Source organism: Boleophthalmus pectinirostris, unplaced genomic scaffold, assembly GCF_026225935.1.
Source record: "Boleophthalmus pectinirostris isolate CB_2022bp ecotype Guang Dong unplaced genomic scaffold, ASM2622593v1 HiC_scaffold_3, whole genome shotgun sequence".
In the NCBI taxonomy this organism is placed as follows: domain Eukaryota; kingdom Metazoa; phylum Chordata; class Actinopteri; order Gobiiformes; family Gobiidae; genus Boleophthalmus; species Boleophthalmus pectinirostris.
Window position 1 is genome coordinate 41,078,867 of NW_026571299.1, and position 22,855 is coordinate 41,101,721.

At 39.1% G+C, this 22,855-nt stretch overlaps 2 protein-coding genes across 3 annotated transcripts; both read left to right on the top strand.

Annotated features, from left to right (window-relative positions):
* The first annotated feature begins 80 nt into the window (after positions 1 to 80).
* mon1a (MON1 secretory trafficking family member A) lies at positions 81 to 4,845 on the top strand. Of its 2 annotated transcripts, none has more exons than XM_020935902.2 (6): positions 81 to 193; positions 577 to 719; positions 1,258 to 1,641; positions 2,032 to 2,797; positions 2,907 to 3,054; positions 3,706 to 4,845. In XM_020935902.2, the coding sequence occupies exons 2-6, from the start codon at positions 599 to 601 to the stop codon at positions 3,844 to 3,846; spliced, it is 1,560 nt and encodes a 519-aa protein (XP_020791561.1). In that variant the 5' UTR covers positions 81 to 193; positions 577 to 598; the 3' UTR covers positions 3,847 to 4,845. The 2 variants fall into 2 exon arrangements, with proteins under 2 accessions (XP_020791561.1, XP_055016919.1); XM_055160944.1 differs by lacking the exon at positions 81 to 193 and adding an exon at positions 245 to 482.
* Positions 4,846 to 5,437: 592 nt separating this feature from the next.
* mst1rb (macrophage stimulating 1 receptor b) lies at positions 5,438 to 18,395 on the top strand. Its single transcript, XM_020935898.2, has 22 exons — positions 5,438 to 5,489; positions 7,374 to 8,676; positions 12,199 to 12,375; positions 12,529 to 12,651; positions 12,999 to 13,169; positions 13,258 to 13,418; positions 13,537 to 13,672; positions 13,741 to 13,877; positions 13,962 to 14,141; positions 14,220 to 14,319; positions 14,394 to 14,612; positions 14,720 to 14,866; positions 15,014 to 15,167; positions 15,320 to 15,409; positions 15,499 to 15,723; positions 15,809 to 15,889; positions 16,091 to 16,272; positions 16,365 to 16,474; positions 16,573 to 16,738; positions 16,814 to 16,950; positions 17,501 to 17,775; positions 17,874 to 18,395. The coding sequence occupies exons 2-21, from the start codon at positions 7,471 to 7,473 to the stop codon at positions 17,727 to 17,729; spliced, it is 4,131 nt and encodes a 1,376-aa protein (XP_020791557.1). The 5' UTR covers positions 5,438 to 5,489; positions 7,374 to 7,470; the 3' UTR covers positions 17,730 to 17,775; positions 17,874 to 18,395.
* The last annotated feature ends 4,460 nt before the right edge of the window (positions 18,396 to 22,855 follow it).

Sequence of the window (22,855 nt, forward strand, 5' to 3'; positions counted from 1 at the left end):
TTTCAACTATAAGCAGTATTAATTCATTTGGAGGGTTTATACATTTTATTTACCATTCACGCAAAGCAGTCTCCGGAAAACGACTTCCCTTCAGTTTCTTCCGCATTGAACACCGCTGCTAGCCAGCTGTGGCAGCTGTCAGAAACTTTGCATGTGCTCAAAGCTCAAATGCCGATATTTGTGGACATCTGAGGTAGTATTTGTGTAATAGTACACATTTCACCATTAACTATGTCTGTTTCACCAGTAACTATGTGAATGTTTTACTGAATGTTCAAACAAAAATCTCTGTGCTTTCTGAAGTGGCTCTAGTTCATTTGCTGTAACTAATACTTCTCTGATTTATCAAGTCTATGCTAGAATCTGTCTAAAATTCAAAGACGACGTTGCGATAACTTCTGTCAGATGTATTTATGCACAATACATAGTGTTATTATAATCCACGAAGAGTAACCCTTGCCAGTTTATGGTAGCAAAGAAAGGTATCAACTTGTACTGTCCAGTTATGGTCAGCAATAAGTTACATGTACCCTTGACTTACTCTTGACCTTTGATTCTACCATTGCTCCACTGTAGGTGTGTGCCTGCAGCAGCACAGATGGAGGGAGGACACAGAGCCACAGTGTCCTGGGAGAATGGAACCCTTGCCCCTATGGAGCATCTCCGCTCAGAGAGAGCGGACAGCCCCACACCAGGCCTGGTGGAGGGGACTGAACCTGGTGAGACTTTCAGTAACTTTTCTAGGGTATATATACAAATATATGGCCTTAAACTGACTACCAGTTCAAGTAAAGAAATCTGTATGTATGCATCAAATTAGTTCTAATGTGCCATAACAAGCCATATGGCATACGTGACGGGTATGTTTTCTAGTAGCATTTTGTTTCTTAGCTAATTTAACACATTTTTTGCAACGTCATCACAGGCTTATGCTGCAACAGTCATTGACACATCTGAAAAGTTGAAAAGAAAAAGATGAAGTAAAACATGGTATTAACAAATATTTGGTCTTGTGAAGAGTTATTTTGTTGGTATATTTGTAATTACCATGTAGTTATTACTTAGTGGCAAATTTGCTGTTGCACAATTTGGCTTGTCTAATTTTAAGTGAGTACAATAATTAATGTCCAAATCCTCGATATTGCATATGACATCCCAAAAGCTTTTAACAAAGGTATATAGACTTTTGGAGCTGCATAATTGATGCATGCATAACACTAGTCAACATTTACTGATTAAAGGCCCTCATTAATGCAGGTGCAGGTCAGAGGAGTGCTATGTTTGTCCACTCACAGTCCTTTGAGGATTTAACATCAGAGGTCGAACAGGAGGGGCAAAGAGACTCTGACCAGGACGGACCAGAGGAGAGTTGTGAGCAGCTGCAGCCCCTTGTTGTTGAGGAGGAGAGCAAAGATGAACAAAACAATGACATGCAGTCAGGCAGTAGCACCAAGGAAGAGGACGTGTGCAGCGAGGCCTGGAGGAGCCACAGGAAACATGTCTTTGTGCTGAGTGAAGCAGGGAAACCCATCTATACTCGCTACGGGACAGAGGAGGCGCTGTCCAGCACTATGGGGGTCATGATGGCACTGGTTTCTTTTGTTGAGGCTGACAAGAACATAATTCGCTCCATTCATACAGGTCAGAATTAAATACTGTTTTTTATTATCTTTCAATTTAAGCAACTCATTTTCTGGTGCTTAACGTTACAATTTTGTATTATATTCATCTGAAGATTGAAATAAAAGTGAATCAAGGCCCAGATAAACCTGTAACTGAAATGGCATGTATTAAAAGCATCTATCTGTTATCTGTTCTTGTATATTTTATAATGATAAACACATTTTAGAAATACATTTAATATCTAAAAGAGAAAAGACAAAAATATACAAGAGGAATATTTTGCTATATAATGGTTTAAATGCATTAAGTAAAAATATGTCATAATTGTTGTGAATATACAGAAGGAAAAAACAACATTGCACTGTAGTCCCTGTTCGTAATCCATTGTTAATCATGTTTATGTTTCAGATGGGTGTAAGGTGGTCTTCCTGACAAAGAGTCCTCTGGTCCTGGTGGGAGTGTCTCGTAGCTGCCAGTCAGACAAGGAGCTTCTACGTGAACTACAGTACATTTACTATCAGATCGTCAGCCTGCTCACCCTGACCCAGCTCAACCACATCTTCCAGCACAAGCAAAACTATGACCTGCGGCGGTTGCTAGCTGGCTCAGAGTACCTCACGGACAACCTTCTACTCCGCTTAGATCGAGACCCTGGCCTGCTGCTCAGTGCCGTTACCTGCCTTCCTCTGCCAAGTTCTTCCAGGGATGTTGTTTCCTCTACCTTACAGGCTGCCAAATCCAAAAGCCTCGTCTTCTCTATTCTGCTAGCTGGAGACCGTTTAGTCACTCTGGTGAGGAAAAAAGACCAGTTTTTACACCACATAGACTTACACCTGGTCTTTAATCTGGTCGGCTCCTCCTCTTCATTCCGTGAGGGTGAAGGCTGGACCCCCATTTGTTTGCCAAAGTTCAACACTGCAGGGTTTTTCCATGCGCACATTTCATACCTAGAACCAGGTTCGGAGCTCTGCCTGATCCTGGTCTCAACTGACAGAGAGGACTTTTTTAACATGTCTGACTGCAAGAAACGCTTTCTGGAAAGACTGACCAAACGTACTGCATATCAGGCTATGAAGGATGCACTCAAATGTCCCAGCTACTCTGTGGAGCAAGTGGGAATCCCAGAACTTCGACACTTCTTGTACAAGTCTAAGAGTTCAGGACTCTATACCAGGTACATTGCTGTCATGTCTTTTCTCTGTTGAAATTATACATGATGTCTGTAGTAAATCTGGATTGTGTAGCACTACAATGAAAACCGCTGTAAATAATGTTTTTTCTAGTCCAGAGTTTCCTCTCATATATCAACCTGAAGAACAGCAAGAACGAGTCATGAGCTTGTACCAGGACCTTCACAGTCGCTTGCACCATCCCACGAGACCCCTGCGCTCCTTCTACCTCTGCAGCGAAACAGAAAATCTCTTAGCATGGGTATGGTTTGGAGAGATGCTTATTACTGTCAAGTACTCATTGTTTACCAAATATATGCCTTGGAGACCTAATCAGTCCACCATAAGTCTTTTACACTACATGACTATAGACATAGACAGGAATAGATAGGGATACTTAAAAAAAATTATAAAATGATTTAATTCTGGTCATCAGTGGATTCATGTTTAGGCCTGTCAGGATAACACATTTTGAAGTGCGATACATTATTGATGTAAATATAAATGGTAAACTATAATGTTGAAACTAATTTATGACACTGACATGATAACACTAAAGCAGGATTATCCCCCAAAAAACTATTCCAAATTGCTGAAATGTATGTATGCAGTAAATAAATAGCTTAATTAATCACTTTAGATGTTAGTTTGTATCTATTAATGAATCAGAGAAGTTAATCATTCAACCCACTTCAGATCAAATCTTATTGTAATGCAAAAAAATAATAAAAATTACCGAAAAGTTATGCAAAGAAAAGTCCCCAAAAATTATTGTTCTGTCATGTTCTGTCATGTATTGAATGAATAAGTCCATATAGTAATTATCATGACCATGGCCTGTTTTTGTTGATAAACCAATGAAGGAAATGCATTAACACAACCCCAAACCTAATGTAATCAATGTGTTTTTCAGGTGACGAGTGGCTTTGAACTTTATCTTTGCTTCACTCCACTGGCAACTAAGGCTATGGCTGTTTCTGCTGTCAACAAACTGCTGAAGTGGATCAGGAAAGAGGAAGACCGCTTGTTCATCTTGAGTCCTCTAACATACTAAACTCTAGCACTCTATTAACCTATTAAATGACTCTGAATGTTGATGAGCCTGGTGCTAATAACTGCGGATTCTAAAATCAAGCAAAAGAGATCTGGGATAATTTTGTTAACAAATAATGCTATATTTTACAAATCTTTTATTATTTTTTAAACTATGTTTGATTATAACAGTACTGCTAATATTTAAACCTGGATTTCTTTGAAAATTAAAAAAAATGTATTGCTACTTTATGAAATTAATTTCTAAATAGAAACTTGGAATCAGACTGTAGCTCTAAGTGTATTTCTCTCATCTCAAAAACAGGTACAACATAAAAATCTTTAGGTAATCTACATGCAGCACTGTTACTTTACCGATCACACTCCAAATAGGATTGTTTAATGATTTCCTTAAATGTCTGTGAAATTTCTTTGTAATTTATTTATTTTAGGTCACAGTTGTTTTAAAAGTCTGGAATTTAAAAAATATAAAATTAAAACTAGTCCAGTAAATTGTAAACAAACACTATGATAAAGTGGTGGCTGCTATGGTGTGTCGGTGTATTAGTAACAGCAGCCTTTGTGGCCATATAAACTTAAGTTTCACAGTTGTAGCCAAAACTCAGGCCATTTATATTTTCATATTTCAAATTAAAACTCTCCAGGACTCACAAAAATACTTCTTTATACTGAGTGCCTTGTTCATGTATTTTATCTTGTAGTTGACTTATTTTTTTTCCAATAATTTAGGATTTTCGACACTAATATGATGTTCTAAATTCTAAAACATAATGCCTTGTTTTTTAGACTGGATATGCATTGAACACATTACTAAATAAAGGCAGATCAGTAGAGCTGCTGCTGTGTTAACTAAACAAGAAGGAAATGTTATTAACAAACAGAACATGTTCAGCCCTCACTACATCCAATATAATTGAAACAAATAACAGGAATAATGTGTTAGCGATTTATAACAAATTGTTTATTGTATGAATTATTAAACTTTTAAATTTTAAATCAACATTTTCTGTTTGTGAGTCATTTTATGGTCCACAATAGCTAACATAACCTAACAACTTTTATTGAGTTTGGTGTATAGATTGGTTTAAACGGTTTCCTTCCCGTGTTTTACAATGATACGGGTCCGTCCATACCCACAGACTGCATAGATCACATCACATCACATAACTGGGACTAACCAAACTGGACCAAAGACCTACCGCCAAGACCCAAATTAAAAGTCTTCTCTAAGATATGGGCCAAGCCTATTTTTGTAGTAAAAACTAAACTGTAAATAGTTTTAAAACCGAAGCAAATCGTTGAGCCTATGCCAAGTTTGGTCTGTTTTTTTCCCCCCCGCATCCAATGTGATTAGCGTCCAGCCGCGAAGGTGAGCGTGCGCTGTGTGATGCGTCTTTACGCACAATGGCTGCACGGCGGCGGTAAGGGGAGGAGCGGCAACAGGATCATGCCTTCAGGACACACTCAAGTAAAACACGAAACCAACATGTTCCTACTGCGGGGAAACACAAACAGAGTTGGAAATTAACTTATATCCAGCTGTCTGGTGGCTGACTTGAATGTAGCAGACACACTGGGGGCTAATTTACAACCATACCGGAGCCTGAAGTGGTCTCACCTGAAGGTACTGATAGACGTCTTAAGGTAAGCTTTAAACATTGAAATAGCATGTTTTAGTTTAGATTTCTTTGTGCTATTATGCTATCGAGACGAGAAATTAACATTGAAGTCTCGATGTGGAGATGATGTAGACAGATGTAGAATAGTTGTTGGCTCTATCAGGTTTACCTACTGTAAAAAAAAAAAAAAAAAACAGGCGGTAAGATCCAAAAGTTGTATCTGTCAAAACATGTTTTCCTGCTACATATTGGCAACCCCTGTTGCTGTTGTCTGTTTTGCCATTTAGGCAGCTGTGAATGAAAACAGAAGCAAATATTCTGAATAGAAGTCAATGCAATTGGACACTTGAAAAATGAAATAATAACACAAAGGGTATAGATACAATCTTACTGTTCACCATCAGGCACATCCTACTGACGCATTCTGCTTGTTTATATTGTATGCCTCTTTAGAGCGGTCTACACAAAATGCAATGCACTGTTTGAAATGCAGGATCAATGCATCCTTCACTGCAATATGCCCTAGAGGAATATTGATTGCAAGTGTGGCCTGACTCCAAATCCCACTGGAAATCTTTGCTCTGCTCTCACTAATAAGGCACCAATGAACAGCTTTGCATTAGTTTCTTGTTGTTGAGGCGTCACAGACCAAATGACCCAATAAAAGCTGTTGACTTACGTTACAGATGAATAAGGGAAAATAGCTGCACTTTGAATGGAAAATGAGATACATCACCCATGGACATGTAGCAAGTCAATTGGTGCCATTACTATGTAAACTCAAGTCCACTCTGCTTTCAAACACTAACCTTAACCTTGGTTCACATAGCACCATGAGTGTTAAAATGTAACAAACTATTAGTCGCCTTCTATGAATAATTAAAGACAAACATAAGCCTAGACAAATATGGTATGTGTAATTATTCTTACATTATAATTAAATACTTAGTTTTCATTATCGTAGTATCGACAGTAGATAGGAATCAAAATCTCCAAAAGGCACTGACCACAGTTGAACTTTTTCACCTATCACAGAGTGTCCCATGACCATCAGTCCGTGCACATCTTTCCTGAGAAAAGGCACGTAGAGGTTGTGACAGGAATTTTAAAATAGACAGGCACTTGTTGTTGAATACAGCCTGCCCCAAAATGCTTAGTTAATGATCACACAACTGTGGCTCCTTACCACCAGGAAATTTCAAACATGGTCACATCTGGTATTTAGATTGGAAATATTATTAGATAATATGATATCCTACTGGAAGATAACAGCTAATAGCATCTGTGGAAGAGACAATAAAACTATATCCAGAAAAACAATTATGCCTTCTCCTTCGAGTCAGGAGTGAGTCTGAGTAAATTCTCATCTTTGTCAGATAGTTCGTGGAAAGTAATGGCACAATTTAAGTGGCTCACATTTCTGTTTAAAGCTTAAAAGTTAATTTGGGAAAGCCCAAAATGCAATTTCTGTTTTTGAAACAAAAAAATCTGAGGTGGAAAAACAAACACAACAACAATTTTTTTATCCAAACCGAAACCAAATAGTAGTCAAGCACTTATTTGGAATAAAATAAATTTTAAAAAGTCATATCGAGTTCTTCGGGCATTATTAGAACATACAAAAAAATAATAAATCTTCTCATTCAGGATAGCTGAGATGTGAGGGAAATTAACAACTGCATCTAGTAACACTTTAGAATGAACAATTTGTAAGACATTATTTCACATGACAGTTTATCAGCATTTATAAGCCATTAGCAATTGTAGACCTTATTGTTACTGTGAACACGAAACTAATGCTTATTAATGTCTTGTAAGTAGTTAACCAATTGACTTTCTTAAAGCATTATCATTGCATGTTTATGTAACATAGTGTATGTCATAATTCCAAATGTCATTCCTCATTCAGGTACCTGCAGGTGCAGAGGATGTGTGTCTCCAGACTTCAGTGGTGGAGGTAGCACATCATCTTGGTCCACGCTGTGCTCTCTGTGCACCTTGAGGAGATGCTGCACTGGGCCACACACTGGGGAACATGTGTCTGGCTCCAGACTCTGTTGGCCTATGCCTTGGCCAACTGTCCCTCTCAGGCCCCCAGCCCTCACAACTTCTCAGTAGTGTATACTATGCCCTTCTTCCAGGCTCGGAGTCCCATCCAAAACATTGTCAACAATTCTCTGTACCAGGAGGTATACGTGGCATCTCAAAATGTGATTGAGGCTGTGAACCGGAGCCTGGAGAAGGTGTGGCAGCTTCGCACGGGGCCAGTGGGTAGTCCCGAGTGTCAGATTTGCACTTTGTGTGACATAGACAAGGATCCGAACTTTCTGGAGGACACAAACAATCAGGTCCTGCTGCTGGACACTCTGTTCATGTATTTATATTCTTGTGGAAGCTCTCAGTATGGAGTGTGCTACTTCCACCAACTCAACTCAAATGGAGAAGCCCCTTCCCTTTCTAAGTGTCTCTATGGCAAAGAGTCCAACTCTGCAGCCTACTGCCCTGACTGCGTGGCCAGTCCCTTGGGCACTAAAGTGACCATGGTGGAGGAGGGTCAGACTGTCTATTTCTTTGTTGCTGCCTCAGTCAATGACAGTGTCACCCAGCGTTATGGGAGGAAGTCCATTTCGGTGCGGCGCCCTCTAGCCACAGAAGATGGCTTCTACAGTGATGTGCGAGGCCTGACCGTGCTGCCAGGCCTGCGCAGGACTTACCATATCCAGTATGTCTACAGCTTCTTCACTCAGGAGTTTGTCTATTTCTTGTCAGTACAAAGAGAAAGCCCCAATCAGGACTCCTCTCCTTTCCAAACCCGCTTGGGCCGACTGCCACGAAATGAGTGGGAGATGAAGAGGTACAGAGAGATCATTTTGGAGTGTCGCTTTGAGCCCAAGCGCCGGCGCAGAAACGTGGCCAGTGAGCCGTACAAAGATGTTGTGTACAACGTGGTGCAAGCAGCACATTTTGGTCGGGCTGGCAGGGAGCTGGCTGAGGAGCTGGGAGCAGAGGAGGAGGATGACATACTGTATGGAGTGTTTGCTGTTACTGATGACAACGGGGTCACAGAGCATGACTCTGCTCTGTGCGCCTTTCCCATGGACAATGTCAACAAGGCTATCAGTGATGGAGTGGACGACTGCTGTGAGTCAGGCCCAGAGCAGCTGTCCAGGGGCCTCTGCCATTTCCAGCCCTGTGAGAGCTGTCCACATGAGGTGAGCCTGCCCCTGTACTCAGCACCCTCTAGTAACTCTTACTGAGGGAAATGGGTTGTCATGTGCCCGATTAAGTCCATTAGATATTCATGTTTAAATAATTTAGAAATTGTTATAGCCATACCTGTTTTGGCTGCACTCTGCTGCCTTTTTCATAGGAGAACAGTGACACTTCTGAGGAACTTATTACACAAGAGATCCAATTGTGTTATGCAGCTGTTATTCTTCAAATCCCTGAACAGTTTTGTATGAACAAAACTTCAAACAAATGAATGTTTAATTAACAGGGGTGTAAAAGGTAAATTAACAAAAGACTAAAATATACACAAAATAACCTAAACTAAGAAACAAAACAACAGAATAAACTGAGTTTTGTGCCACAAAAGGGGTCACGCAGACTTACAAAAAACGAGTGGTTAACAAAGGGACACACACTAAACCAAAACACAAGTTCCCCAAATTAAACCACATAAACCCACAAACAGAATCGAGTGACCAAATAAAAAAAGGCACAAAACAGAACTATACACATGAACACAAAATGGCAGACTGGCCACCAAGGCCAGCAGCCCCGATCAGGTGCAGGCAATCTTCTTAAATAGGGGGCGGAGGCTGCAGGTGAGGTGGGCGTAGACTTGCCCCACCAATCACAAACCAGGGCTCCCACAGCAGAAATCAAGATGTGTCAGTAGAATAATTTAGAACACACAAAACAAATTACAATCTAAGGCCTGGGGCCATAACACCCTCCCCCTTAAGTTACAAAAAAAAGTTTTTTGTAAACAATTGAATTTTAGATTTATACTTACAGATTGGGAGATGGAAGGCAAATCAAACCAGTGCCGGAGCTGGTTCTAGGTAGGTCAGATACTAGTGCCACCTCTCCCTTACCCTCAGCCTCCATTGAGACCGGCTAGGTACGCCGAGCACCGATTCCCATCTCTGGAGCTGGGGAATCTGGGAGGCAAGAGGAACATAGGACGAGGAAGTATGTCCGGTTGATCAGGTCGTCCACCAACCTCATCTGCTGCAACGCAGCACAAGGCACAATTTCGCACATACAAGAGCCTTCAAAACAACAGCTACAGGCAACACTGGCAATCTTCCAACACCCAATCACCAACACCGATACAACATTTCACAAAACAAACCAATTGGAAAACTTACCTAATACAAACCTATTAATCGATCAATACCAATTTATTGAGGTGGTATAGGGTATTACGATCCCGGACGAGCCCCCATTTGTTACGTCCCCTTTGCTAGGGGAGAAAGGGAAGTAACAATAAAACCAGGATGTTTAAGGTTTAACTAAAAATTGTGCATTTATTATTTACAGTGTAGGTAAAGGGAAAGAAAAACACAGAAATTTGGGGAGAAAATAAAAAGGATTTAAACAAAATTATCTACTAAACTAAGGAGCCCTAACTAAGTACAACGTAACAAAATCTAACTAAAGTTGTACTGCGAACCAAAGGTGTCTCAACGAACTAACAGAGACAACAGCCGGCAATATACATTTATATATATTTATTTTTCTTTTTGTCAAAACTTGTCCTGTATAGAAAATACTATAATGTAGTGTTTTGCAACATTTTTTTTTTCAGAGCTCCTGTAGACCAGATGAATTTTATGTTGTCATTTGGCCTATTATGTGCATAGGAAAGTCATAGTAAATAAATGGAAGCAAAACATGACACCACACCACAGCAGGAAAAGTGGAAATGTCAAAGTGATCATAGCGGTAAAAATAAATGTACTATTTTTAATGCTTTAAAAGCTTTTTAAGTATAAAAATTATAAACATTAACATAAACATTTGGCTGCATTGTATGGTATATAATAGACACCACAAATAAAACAATATCTCAGATGAGCCTCGCTCCCCTTCGTGGCACCTGACAGAGCTGAGGCCAATGTGCACCTGGCATGCATTGACAGGGCTCTCATTCATAATAGTGCCCCAAGCAATGACTTCAATGGAAAAAGAAAATAATGAATTTCTATGTGATAAGCAACTAAATTATGATACGATTTTTCCAGTTAACACAAAGACTAATAAACTGATGAAGATAAAAATATGCATCAAATAAAATACTGTGTACATTAATATTCACATAGATTAGCTGATACATTGGTGTGAGTGAAGGCATGCACCTGATTAGTGAGGTTTGCAGCTACACAACATGATGAAAATATACTGCATAACAATAGCAGGGCTCATTTTGTCAAATTTTTTAAATATTTAAATTCCAGTGTAGAACAAAATATACATAGCAAATAAATATTATTACTTATTGAAAAACATAGGCACATAAACACACTGCTCAAGAAATGTGAGATTATTTTCATGAAAATTATTCATGAAATTATTCACGTCTTCATGACATCACTATGCTGAAGCTTTACTGCCAAGAATTTGGAAAATTACCACAAATGAGGCTGTATACTATTTTAACTTGCCTTTTCCAAGCATAATGTTTTACAATTTTTGCTGCTCTGTATACCTTTCAAGGAATTATTAAATATACACTGTAGGTCTATTTACACCACTTTACTACATTACAAAATTCCACTTTCATCTTCTGTATAGTGATGTTACATGAGTGGGAAGATTGTCGTATTACATCTGGTCCCAAGTTTACCATCAGACTGGTTAATACTAGTCTTCATAAAATGGAGTTCAGTATATAGCCACAAAAGGTCGACAGTTTATTCAAAAACAGCTTGTTTGTTATACCTAACCCACACAATTGTGTAGAACTGATTAGCAGAAGAGGTTTAAATATGAAGAATACTTTTCTGATCTGTTTTGACTTTTCCAGACATTTTCCTTGGGCTCACAGACTTACATTCCTCCCAGGGTTTTTGTGTTAGTTGCTGTTGTAAATATTGAGTAAGCTGCCAGTGGGGTTATCCAAGTCTGTTGGAGTAAAGGCCTGTCTCGTAAGTTATTCAGTAAATTCAAGCTTGTGTGTGAATAGGTTTGCCTGGCATTATAATAATGTAATTTTTAAAAATAATTTTTCCCCCAAATCATAACAGAAGTCTGAAATGTGAGACTTAAGGTTATTTAAAAGGTATATTAGCTAAAGGATATTTATAAACATGCATTGCACATGTACTTATAAGTGAGAAGTTGTAATTCATAATTCATTAAAATAATCATAAAAACTTTTCACCTGCACAAAAACAGTACATCTCAAATGCCGCTCTGTGTATTGTTGAGACACTGTCACTTTAATAAGGTTATGATCACATTAAATCTCACTTATCTTATTTGTCATGTCTGCTGGTCCTTAGTTACTGTAGCAACCGGCTCTGCTGCCAACAGCCAGTCTGTCTTTATCTGAAAGCAAGGTCTGTATTGACCATAGTGTTAAATCAAAATAACAATATTGTGAACTGGATATAAATGAATATCTGTATGTCAAACTCTGTTTTGTGAAGTTTTTGAAGGTGAAGTTGCTACTTAGATTTCTACAGTTTAAATGGTGATCCTTTCCCTTTGTCTGATTCCAGAGCATGGAGAACAATGCCACATGCAGAGACTACCCCACCATGGTGTCCAAGCCTTACTACAGAGTGGACCTCTTCAACAGGCAGATGACAGATGTCCTGCTCACGTCTCTACTGGTCACAACCATTGAGAACAAGACAGTGGCCCACATTGGCACATCCACTGGTCGTCTGCTCCAGGTACAGCATGGAGAGCACCAAGGACCAAAGTTTGGCGTGGCGAGATGATTTCAAAATATTAATATCAAGATATTATATAATATATTAGATTAGCAAATTATGACTCTCTGTCTCTCACATTACGGTTATTAATGTTATCTTTTTTGTCGAAAGCTTGTACTGACCAGATCCAGCCCGATTATTTTTGCAAACTACTCTTTGGTGGAGAACCAAAGAGTGTCGTCCATTGCTGCTGTGTACTCTTCAGAGTATCTGCTGTTCGTGGCTGGAGACAAGGTACAAGTCACTGCCACAAAGTCAACTGTAGAAAGTACAGAGTTGTTTTTTGCCTTAGAGAAGAGAGGCTTGTAAAAGCAGCATGGGTAGACAAAGTTTACCTTTGCATACTGTATTGTGTTAAAGCTTTTCCAGTAAAATGTAAAGTAAAATTACTAATTCTGTTGTTGCCAATTATTCTATTATTATTAATGGTGTTGTGTTCTGCTGAAGTTTATATATATATATATATATATATATATATATATATATATATATATATATATATATATATATATATATATATATAATATATATTTTTTGTACATCTTGATATGAGCATGCGTGAGCATTTGTTTGTGTCCCAGATGTTCCAAGTACCTCAGAGAGGTCCAGGCTGTCAGCACTTCCTGACCTGTGCCATGTGTCTGACCTCTCCGAAGTTCATGGGCTGTGGCTGGTGCTCTGGAATTTGCTCATGGGAAAGTGAGTGCCACAGCCGCTGGAGGAATGAGTCTTGTCCTCCTGGGATTTCTGGGGTAAGAATATTTTTAGTTTACATTTCAAATTCTATTGTCGCTGTATCTGTATTCTTACACACTATGTGTTCTTTACACACTCATGCAGTTCTTTCCACGGACTGCGCCCCCTGATGGACAGACTGAGGTAACAGTTTGTGGCTGGGAGTTCCAGTCACCTTTGAGACCTGCAATAAGCTCAAGAACACACCATGTTCGTTTGGGACAGAATGCCTGTTCTGTGCTTCCAGTCAAAAGCAACAACACACAGTGAGTCTGTTATGTTCAATAAGTCCTCTGAGCGTGTGCAAGTCTCTCTGTGTTTATATGAATCTTAAAAGAAAAGGTTAGTGTATGTCGCAATAATAATGATTTACCTTCCCTATAGTTTGGTATGCAAGATCCGCTCTGGAGCCACAGAGCTGTCCAAGCCTGTCAGTGTTACCATTGAGGTACATGAAGGCAAGGTGGAGGGTCGCTATTCAATAGACGGGAGAGCGGAAATGCCAGGATTCACCTTTGTGGTACTATTTCCTTTCACTAGTACAGTGTATATAAATGTATGCTAAAACTGTGCTTGCTGGGCCTGCAGATACCGAATATCACAGAAATTCAACCTAACTATGGACCTCTGGTGGGAGGCACACTGGTCACCATTACTGGACCTCATTTAGATGCTGGAAGGACAAGAAAAGTCACTCTCAATGATGTTCCCTGCCCCATAAAAAAGTATGAATTTAGTAATATTATCATTTGACTTTCTGATTCAGGCATTGTCAGGGATGGCATGATTTATATGTTGTGTGTGTACAGAATAACAGAACCAAGAGGCAACCTGTCCTCCATCATCTGCCTTTCTCAGCCGATGTTAGAAGTCAGAGATGTCCCACTAAGTGTTTTTATTGATAAGTCTCCTGTTCTCACCAACAAAGTGTTCTACTACAAAGAAAACCCCATGATTACATCAGTGCTACCTGACTGCAGCTTTGACAGGTTGGCTGGTGTCAGGAATATTGTTAATTATTGTCATTTTGGTTCTGTGTTTCATGGCAATGCTATATTTCTCCGTAGGGGTTCAAAAATTATTATTGAAGGAGCAAACCTTGATTCCGTATATCGTACTATTGTGCGCTTCAAACCCAATGAGAGCCACCTGAAGCCTGTCACCAGAGTAAATATATAAATACATACATAAGATTATGTTCATGATCCCATTTGAATTACTTGTTTTTTAACATGTTCCAGGAGTGCATTGGTAAATCCTCTCCAAACAGGTTGGAGTGCATCACTCCTGTTTTCCCCCGAGATGAGACTGAGGAGGGAGAGCTGTCATTTGACATGGATGGGGCCCTGGGGCTGTGGAACAGGGAGTTCTCTTACCACCCATACGGAGAGCCCATACCCTTTGAAACAGATGGAAATGTACTTAGTCTGTACCCTGGGTTCGATGAGGTCTCACTACATGTAAGGGAATGCTTTGAGGGTATTTGTGTTAACATTTCATATAACACATTATATATTTATACTTTCTATTATAGTAGATGTAACACTCAAATTTTGCATCTCTTCAGCATCAGAAGCTGAACCTGGTAAGCTCTTGCATGACCATTGTTATGACAGTAGCAGGAGTCGACTGTGATGCTAAAGTCTTAGATAATGAGATCACCTGCAGAATCCCTAAAAACATGACCATTCCCAGTGAAGGCCTGCCTGTTAAGGTGAGTCAGTAATTTACAAAGAAACCGCTCTATGTTTAAGTAAAAGCCATAGACAAAAGTCATTAACAACTCCTGTGTACAATGACAGACACATATTTTTATGTTTTAAGTTTTTCCATTTTAAATATGTATTGCCACATCCTGCAGATATCCATTAATGGGCAAGTTCATAATGTTGGTACTGTGGTTAGGGTCAGTAACCACTATATGGTTGGCATTGTACTGGGGATCCTGGCTGCCCTAGTTGCTGGGGCGGTACTTGCCTTTGCTGTAATGAAACATCTGAGGAAGAAGAAAAAAGGTAGTGGACCTTGTTCTAACATAATTTTCTAACGTATAACCAGCTGTGTCTGAAATTGTGATGAAACCATTCAACTAGAACACTCCTGGTGTTACATAGGATGTACCTCTCCAGCAGTGGTAATGATTAAATGATATTGTGAAACATTTCAGCTCAGATGGTGGAGAGCCGCTTGTCACACAGTGCAAACCGCTCTGGCTCAAACACTGTAGAGCTCACTCCTGTTGGAGACTACAGAAGAGGTGATGTACAGGCCAAGCACTTTTCATAATCAGAAATACAGCTAGCATACATACCTTTTAAACCAACTGCTCTTTGTCTGGTTTGCCAGTGGTATCCAGGAGTCCTCCCACACCTTTGGTTGGGCCTGTTGGGCCAGTGTTGTTCCCAGGCCTGGCCTATGGAGCTGGCAGCATAGACCCCACTCTCACCCCACTCATGCCTGCAGAAAAAATATCCATCACCAGTTTCCGCCCAGAATTATTGGAGGAGGTGAAGGATGTGCTCATACCTGCTGAGTTACTGATTGTGCATTACCACAGGATCATTGGCAAAGGTGTGGTCAGAAAACATGTCTGACATTGTAACATAATTCTTACACTGGTCACATGGAATAACTACATTTGATCTTTTTTCTCCAGGACATTTTGGGACTGTATATCATGGGTACTTTACAGACCACAACAACAGAGAAAGCCACTGTGCTGTAAAGTCTTTAAACAGTAAGTCACACTTACCTCTCTACCTTCACCAAAGGGATGCAGTTTGTTACTGTGTAAAATGTAATGTTTATAGCATTAACAAAGTCTGCCACATTGGAGATATTCTGAGCCAAATTACAGTTACAGGTTTATTTTCCAAATCCTAAAATTGACTGTACACCCTCCTTCATTTCTGAATAATATTGTATGGTTCATTAACAGGAATAACAGATGTAGAGGAAGTGGAACAGTTTTTGAAAGAGGGCATTATAATGAAAGCTCTCCATCACACAAATGTGCTCTCTCTGCTGGGCATCCTCTTGCCACAAGAAGGACTCCCTCTAGTGGTACTTCCATACATGAAACATGGAGACCTGCGCCACTTCATTCGCTGTGAGAAGAGGGTATGGCTATTACATGATAACATCTGCTATCCCTCGCAACCTGTAACACTTTATAAATTTAGTGTGTGGTTTTATGTTTATTGGATTTCTAGAATCCGACTGTGAAGGATCTGATTGGCTTTGGTCTCCAAGTTGCCAAAGGAATGGAATATTTAGCTCAGAAAAAGTTTGTGCACAGAGATCTCGCTGCTCGTAACTGCATGTGAGTCACAGATATTTGCAGTGTAATTCATGTCTCTTGTGAGATATGAGCTATAGTGAAATATTCTTCCGAATGGCACTTATTGCTATTTTCCTCAGGTTAGATGAGTCATACACTGTGAAGGTGGCCGACTTCGGCATGGCTAGAGACGTGTTTGACAAAGAGTACTACAGTGTTCAGGACCACAGGAAGGCAAAGTTGCCAGTTAAGTGGATGGCTATTGAGAGTCTACAAACGCAGAAATTCACTTCTAAATCAGATGTGGTAAGGAAAACATGATTTTAAAAAATAATAACTGTTGAGTATTACTGCTTTGTTAGCTGTTGCTTGTTACTGCAGTGGTCTTTTGGTGTTCTGATGTGGGAGATGCTGACTAGAGGTGCAAGCCCATATCCAGAAGTTGACCCTTATGATGTCACACATTACTTGATGAAAGGCAGGAGGCTTCCCCAGCCACAGTATTGTCCTGACCCTTTGTGAGTACTTTGCTTTTGCAGTTTGTATGTTTGCATCCAATAGTGCAATATCCTACAGTATATGCAATAAAGAAAAAGTTCTCTTTGTTTTAAAGTTTGGAAAAGTTTGAAATAAGTCAATCGTCTACCTGTTATTCCACCATGGTTAAGCTGTGCATCTTGGGAGTTAATGTGTACATCTAGTAATAGTATATTAGTGTGTTTTTGTATGTATATGATGAATCAGCTATTGACTGGCTTTCAGGTTTAGCTGTGTTCTCACTCTGTTAAGGGTTAATGAAAAAGAGCCTTTTGAACATATAAGAGAACACAGACGTGACTCATAAACGGCATCATAGTTCAGAGGGAATTATAAAGGGTATCAATGTTTTGAAAATGTATGATTTAATACCAGTTTGATGAAACATTTTTTTATTTTTTTTTTTTAAATGAATACATTCATTGTCCTTTGTTCTTTACTAAACAACATTTCAGTTAGTTATTTATACTGTATAGTCTTGTGTGTCTACATGTATAATACTTTCTTTTTGTGATTTTCATAAATCTACAGATATAACATAATGTTGCAATGCTGGGATCCAGAGCCGGACTGCAGGCCCAGTTTTGCGACTCTGGTGTCAGCTGTGTCCACTATCCTTTCCAGCCTGGAGGGGGAGCACTACATCAGTCTGAACATTACATACGTGAACTTGGACCAGCCTCGGCCCTATCCTGCACTCACAGAGTCGGCTGATGAGTACGACTCCACAGACATGGACGACTCTGGCTCCTCCTCTTGATCCTCCTCCTGATCTGGGTGCAGCACATAGACTCTACACAAAAAGCGTGTGTGAAATGCAAGATTATTGACATACACTTCCTGGAAATGTGTCACTTTGAAGTTCTTTTCAAGTTGCTGATTTTTTGTCTATTTTTTTATACAGGCTGTCTACATTAGATTGCACACTCAAAAATATGTGCTTTTAAATTTTGAGGATGTGGAGATAAAGAAAATTAATAATAGGACCCAAAAGGAACACTGAAGACACATTTTACTCAGCCACGGTCCTGTTACCGAAGTGGTCATGGCAGAAAGGTTGCGGCTCGAACGTGGAAAACTGCCAAAAGTACCGCCATGAGGAGTCAGAGTGAAGACTTGGAGACTTTCTAGTTAAATCTATGTTCTTCCTTTTCTGCAGTTGCTGTATTCATTTACTACATATGTATGAATACGCATATAGAGTTGCACTGAGCAATTAGACAAAAGGAGCCAGTTGATGGAAAAGTAAAACTTTACTGCTTTACAACTTTACTTTATAAAATATTTGTTAGTAATACTATGCACAGTACAAAAAGCTGTTACAGTAGCAAAGCCATGCACTTTCATACAGAATTTACTGGTGTAACATTTCCACATATTTCCATGTGACATACTGTCATGTTTATGACACCTTCATGTTGCTTGTTCGTTTGACGCATTTTGAATAAACAAATGTATTTATTTGTTTACATAATTGTTGCCACTGTTTTCAAGCAGTTGCATACTGTTTTTTTCTTTCTTCTTTTTTACCACAGTTTATTTTTTTCACTCTCCTGTTATGAAAACATAGGTGATGATATAAGGCACTAATAGAAGATGATAGCAGCCATTTATGCACCTTTTATGAGCCAAGGCGTAAGTCCAGCAAGTTACCACTAGAGGGCAATGTTTGACAAGGATTTCATTCAATGTCACTGGTCCAATTGTTCATTCAGTTTTTTTTATATCTTTATATTAACAAAATCTTTTATATGTCAGAAAAGATTAAAACAAAACAAAAGAACAGTTCAACAAACGAAGCCCAGTTCCTGCATACATTTTAACTTTATTTCTACAGCACTGCACATAAAATTACGTAGTTGTAAACTTCAATTAAAATGACTGAAAACTGAAGCAATGAGGAAAAAAATATAGGCCCATGGAGATTCAAACTATGCCCTCTTCCTCCTCACCAAAACCAAAGTCAGATAGAATCACAGGGAAACAAACATCATAAAGTTTTCTCTTTTTTCAGGCTGCCAACAACAAAAGTGGGTCCCTGTGCACTGGCTTCTTTGATATAGACTGAGCTGGGTCCTGGAGTACATGTCAAAATATGTGTGTTTGTAGAGTGTGGGCCAGAGCAAAAAGAGTCAAGAGTTTTCTATCCTTGTAAAGCTGCCTATGTTTTACTTTTTTCTGTAGTAGTGGTACTAGAAATCTATATGTGGCACTTTAGCAAGTACTATTACTACATACTGTATGTAATGGATCTGAGTGCTGGCAGCACATACCTCTGCTTTTACCACATACTACATCACCACTTACTACTAAGTTTCTAGTCACTTGCATCTTAAAGGTGCACCGCGTAACTTTTCTGGTGGGGGGTTTGTAATATGCTTTTCTCCATAAAGATGTTATTGCGTTGGTTGGAGTGTTCCACAGTATGGCATTGCACATATTTATCTCAAGTAAGCACAAGCAAGTGACGCCACAGGGCCAACTTACAAGATCAAATCTGTGGCGATTTAAGGACACTCACAATAGAATGCATGTTTTTAAGACAATAAAACCTATGGGATTGAATAAAGGCAAGATGGATAGTTAAAAACCATACTGTGGAACATTCAAGACAAAGCAATAACATCTTCATGGAGACAAGCATGTGATGGACTTTCCATCTTAAACATGACAAAGAGTGAGTGGCTATTTTTAATCAAAGGAAAACCCCATAACCAAAATAGCACTTATTATGCTCTGTTTGTGATCTGAAAAAAAAAAATATATAATAAATAAATAAAACAAACAAACAAATAAAAAATACAAATGTAATCAAAACTCCATAGAGTTCAGATTAGATATGACTGCACAGGCATGCTGAGGACAGACTCAAAAACAAGCCAAAACAACAATTAATTTCAAGAGCATAGCAGATGGCCACTTCTGTCTAAATATATTATCAACATCTATTTTTGACTATTTGTTATTGCCAAATATCTCATGGGTTGTAACAACAAATGTTAGACAGTCTGCTTCATGTTGTCCCCTATTTGCCTTACATAACATTGCACAGAAATGTACAGTTTTAGGTATATGAAAAATTTAGATTGGTTCTAAAGGAAAGATATTTAATTACTGAATCGTCTTCTGAATTTACTCACTTTCAAAAGCATCAGAGCATCTCTAGTTTCACTCTCAATGCGCACAAAGATAACAGAATTATGTCAATTTAGATTTTTGTAACATTTCCTTCCAGCACTGAATAAGGTGAAGCTTTTTTTTTTATTGCGGCATCATCATGGAACATCATCAGCACTAATCTCTCTTTACCTAAGACTGGGATAATGTAAATACCGTAAATAACAAGCCAACTATACTAAAAATGGGCAACTGCTGTAGAAATCAAGCATTAATAAATCATAAACTCGTATCTGTTGGTAATCTCGACCCTTTCAGTTTACTCACACACATACAGAAAACATTGCATGCAGTTTATTTTTATCACGTCCTGTTTAAAACAACCTTTCCCTAACAATTTTCTATGTATATCTTGCTTCTTGCTGGCTCCCGCATCATCAGTGGTGCATTGTGTAAATAGAGATGTTATTGTTAGAGATGTTATTGCTTTGTCTTAAATTTTTCACAGTATGGCATTAAACCTTTCTACCTTCATAGAGACCAAACCAGGCCAAGTTACAGGTCAGATCTATGGAGAGGTAAACACAGTCAGTCCGGTTTTTCTAGGTATTTTTGAGTTATAAAACCACCTGTAATTGAATAAATGTGAGGTAGAGCTGTTTAATGTCATACTGTCTAACATTCCAAACAGAACAACGGCATTTACATAACAACAAGCAGGCGACGGAACCCTAAGCAAAAAGTTACATAGTGCACCTTTAAATGTTCTCACTGGAACCATATGACCATCGGCGAGCCATGACACAGTCCGTAGTCGAGTGATTAAAACCCAGTGTGCAGTAACACTGAGGTGAGAATGGATCTGCTGTTTACCACCAGGGGACCGCGAGAGGCCTGCCACAGCTAGATAAAGAATAATGGTGACAGAAAATCATTAATCTTGCACTCCATTTTGGATCTGTGGAGTCTTATGTCTTTGGATGAGCCACATTATATAGCATTATTGTGATTAATGAATGAGAAGGAGTGAGTTGAAAAGTGCTGAAGGGCTGGCATGCTTAGCCAATTAAAATGTATAGAATGAATGGATGGCCAATCGGAGGAGACATCTGAAGATACTTTTTCTTGTGAGGGTATGGTATGATGTAGGTTCAGAAAATGTATCATAATAATCATACCAGAACCACTAATAGACATCTTTGTATAGCACTTGTCAATATTGGGACAGTTAACAGTGTGATTATTTTAACATCTGTGCTTGTTTCTGTGTAGACCCTGTACACCTGACTGAGCACTTAGCTGAAAATACTGTCAAGAAAACCCCCGCACTCAGTTTTATTTATACAACATTTCAGTCCCTCTGACCTTCCTCCAGTATAATGATAGCCTCTTCCGCTCCTTACAAGTTCAGGGACAGCCCACTTGAGAGTAATCAACCATCAAAACAGTGAAAAAATAGTGAAACGATATATTCATAATTAGACCCCAGATATTGCACATAATTCATTTTCCATCACTGCTCTCTCATGACCTGAACGCAGAGATAATAATTAGAAAAATATAAATTACTGAATTAATTAATCATTGCATTTAGATAGCGCCTTTCAAGACACCCAAAATAAAGATTATGATCACCATTAAAAAAGGTAACAACTGCATTTCATTATTATACCATTAAAATCTGTTACTTTCAAAAGCATCTAGTCATATTTAGAAAGACTCATAGCAGACATTTACTGCAGAACACTAAACATTATATTGATTGTATATTCGCTTCATTCCATACTTTCCATGGATATTGGGTAAAAAGTGGAAGAATACAAATGAGGTGTAGACATAAACATAGGGTCAAACTAAAGGAGCAGTCCAGGGAATAAAGGTGGGGCACGGCATGGTCTGACGCAGAAGCAAAGCAGCAGGCGTGAGATTTGGTTGGGCTGACATCTCTGTGGTCAGCTCCCAGCTCCACATGAGTCCAGCTTTTGAATAATTGAGGCTCTTCTGGAAGCTGGAGATATTTCAAGAATAAATACATACCACTGCTGTATGTCAGAAGGTACCATGTTGATGCTATTGGCTTCCCAGCGCCCCATGTCTGACCTAATCTCATTCATATTAGTGTGATGGTCTCACAGCACACAGAATATACAAGGCTGTTTATTTTTGTGGGCCATGCTGGAAAAGAGGTTTATCATTATTTTGACTGCCTCTGCACACTCATATATTGTCTTCCATGAGTTTAGGTTATTATTATTACAATTATGCAGATGACACTCAGATCTACGTCTCTCTGGCAGCAGGAGACTATGGACCAGTGGACTCACTTTGTCACTGCATCCAACAGATCAGTGTGTGGATGCAAAACAACTTTCTCCAGCTAAACTCTGACAAGACTGAAGTCATAGTGTTTGATCCACAGAAACAAAGGGACAGTGTCAGCATCACCTCCAGTCTCTGTCTCTAAAACCTTCAAATCAGGCAAGAAATCTCGGGGTAATAATGGACTCAGACTTGAACTTTAACAGCCACATCAAATCAATAACATCTGCAGCCTTTTACCATCTAAAAAACATAGCAAAAATCAAAGGTTTACTGTCTAAAGCAGACTTGGAGAAACTTATCCATGTGTTTGTCTCCAGTAGGTTAGATACTGTAATGTTCTGCTCACTGGTCTCTCCAAACGAGCTGTGAGACGCTGCAGAACATCCAGAACGCTGCAGCTCGGGTCCTGACTCGAACTAGGAAGTAAGAGCACATAAGTCCTGTGCT

What these genes read in the sequence shown, in the direction of transcription:
- mon1a (XM_020935902.2), top strand. Translation starts at nt 599, where the DNA reads ATGGAGGGAGGACACAGAGCCACAGTGTCCTGGGAGAATGGAACCCTT. An exon ending in GGTGGAGGGGACTGAACCTG is followed by an intron (nt 720 to 1,257) that starts GTGAGACTTTCA and finishes TCATTAATGCAG; the next exon opens with GTGCAGGTCAGAGGAGTGCT. An exon ending in CAGAAAATCTCTTAGCATGG is followed by an intron (nt 3,055 to 3,705) that starts GTATGGTTTGGA and finishes TGTGTTTTTCAG; the next exon opens with GTGACGAGTGGCTTTGAACT.
- mst1rb (XM_020935898.2), top strand. Translation starts at nt 7,471, where the DNA reads ATGCTGCACTGGGCCACACACTGGGGAACATGTGTCTGGCTCCAGACT. An exon ending in TGTTGGAGACTACAGAAGAG is followed by an intron (nt 15,410 to 15,498) that starts GTGATGTACAGG and finishes CTGGTTTGCCAG; the next exon opens with TGGTATCCAGGAGTCCTCCC. An exon ending in TCATTCGCTGTGAGAAGAGG is followed by an intron (nt 16,273 to 16,364) that starts GTATGGCTATTA and finishes TTGGATTTCTAG; the next exon opens with AATCCGACTGTGAAGGATCT.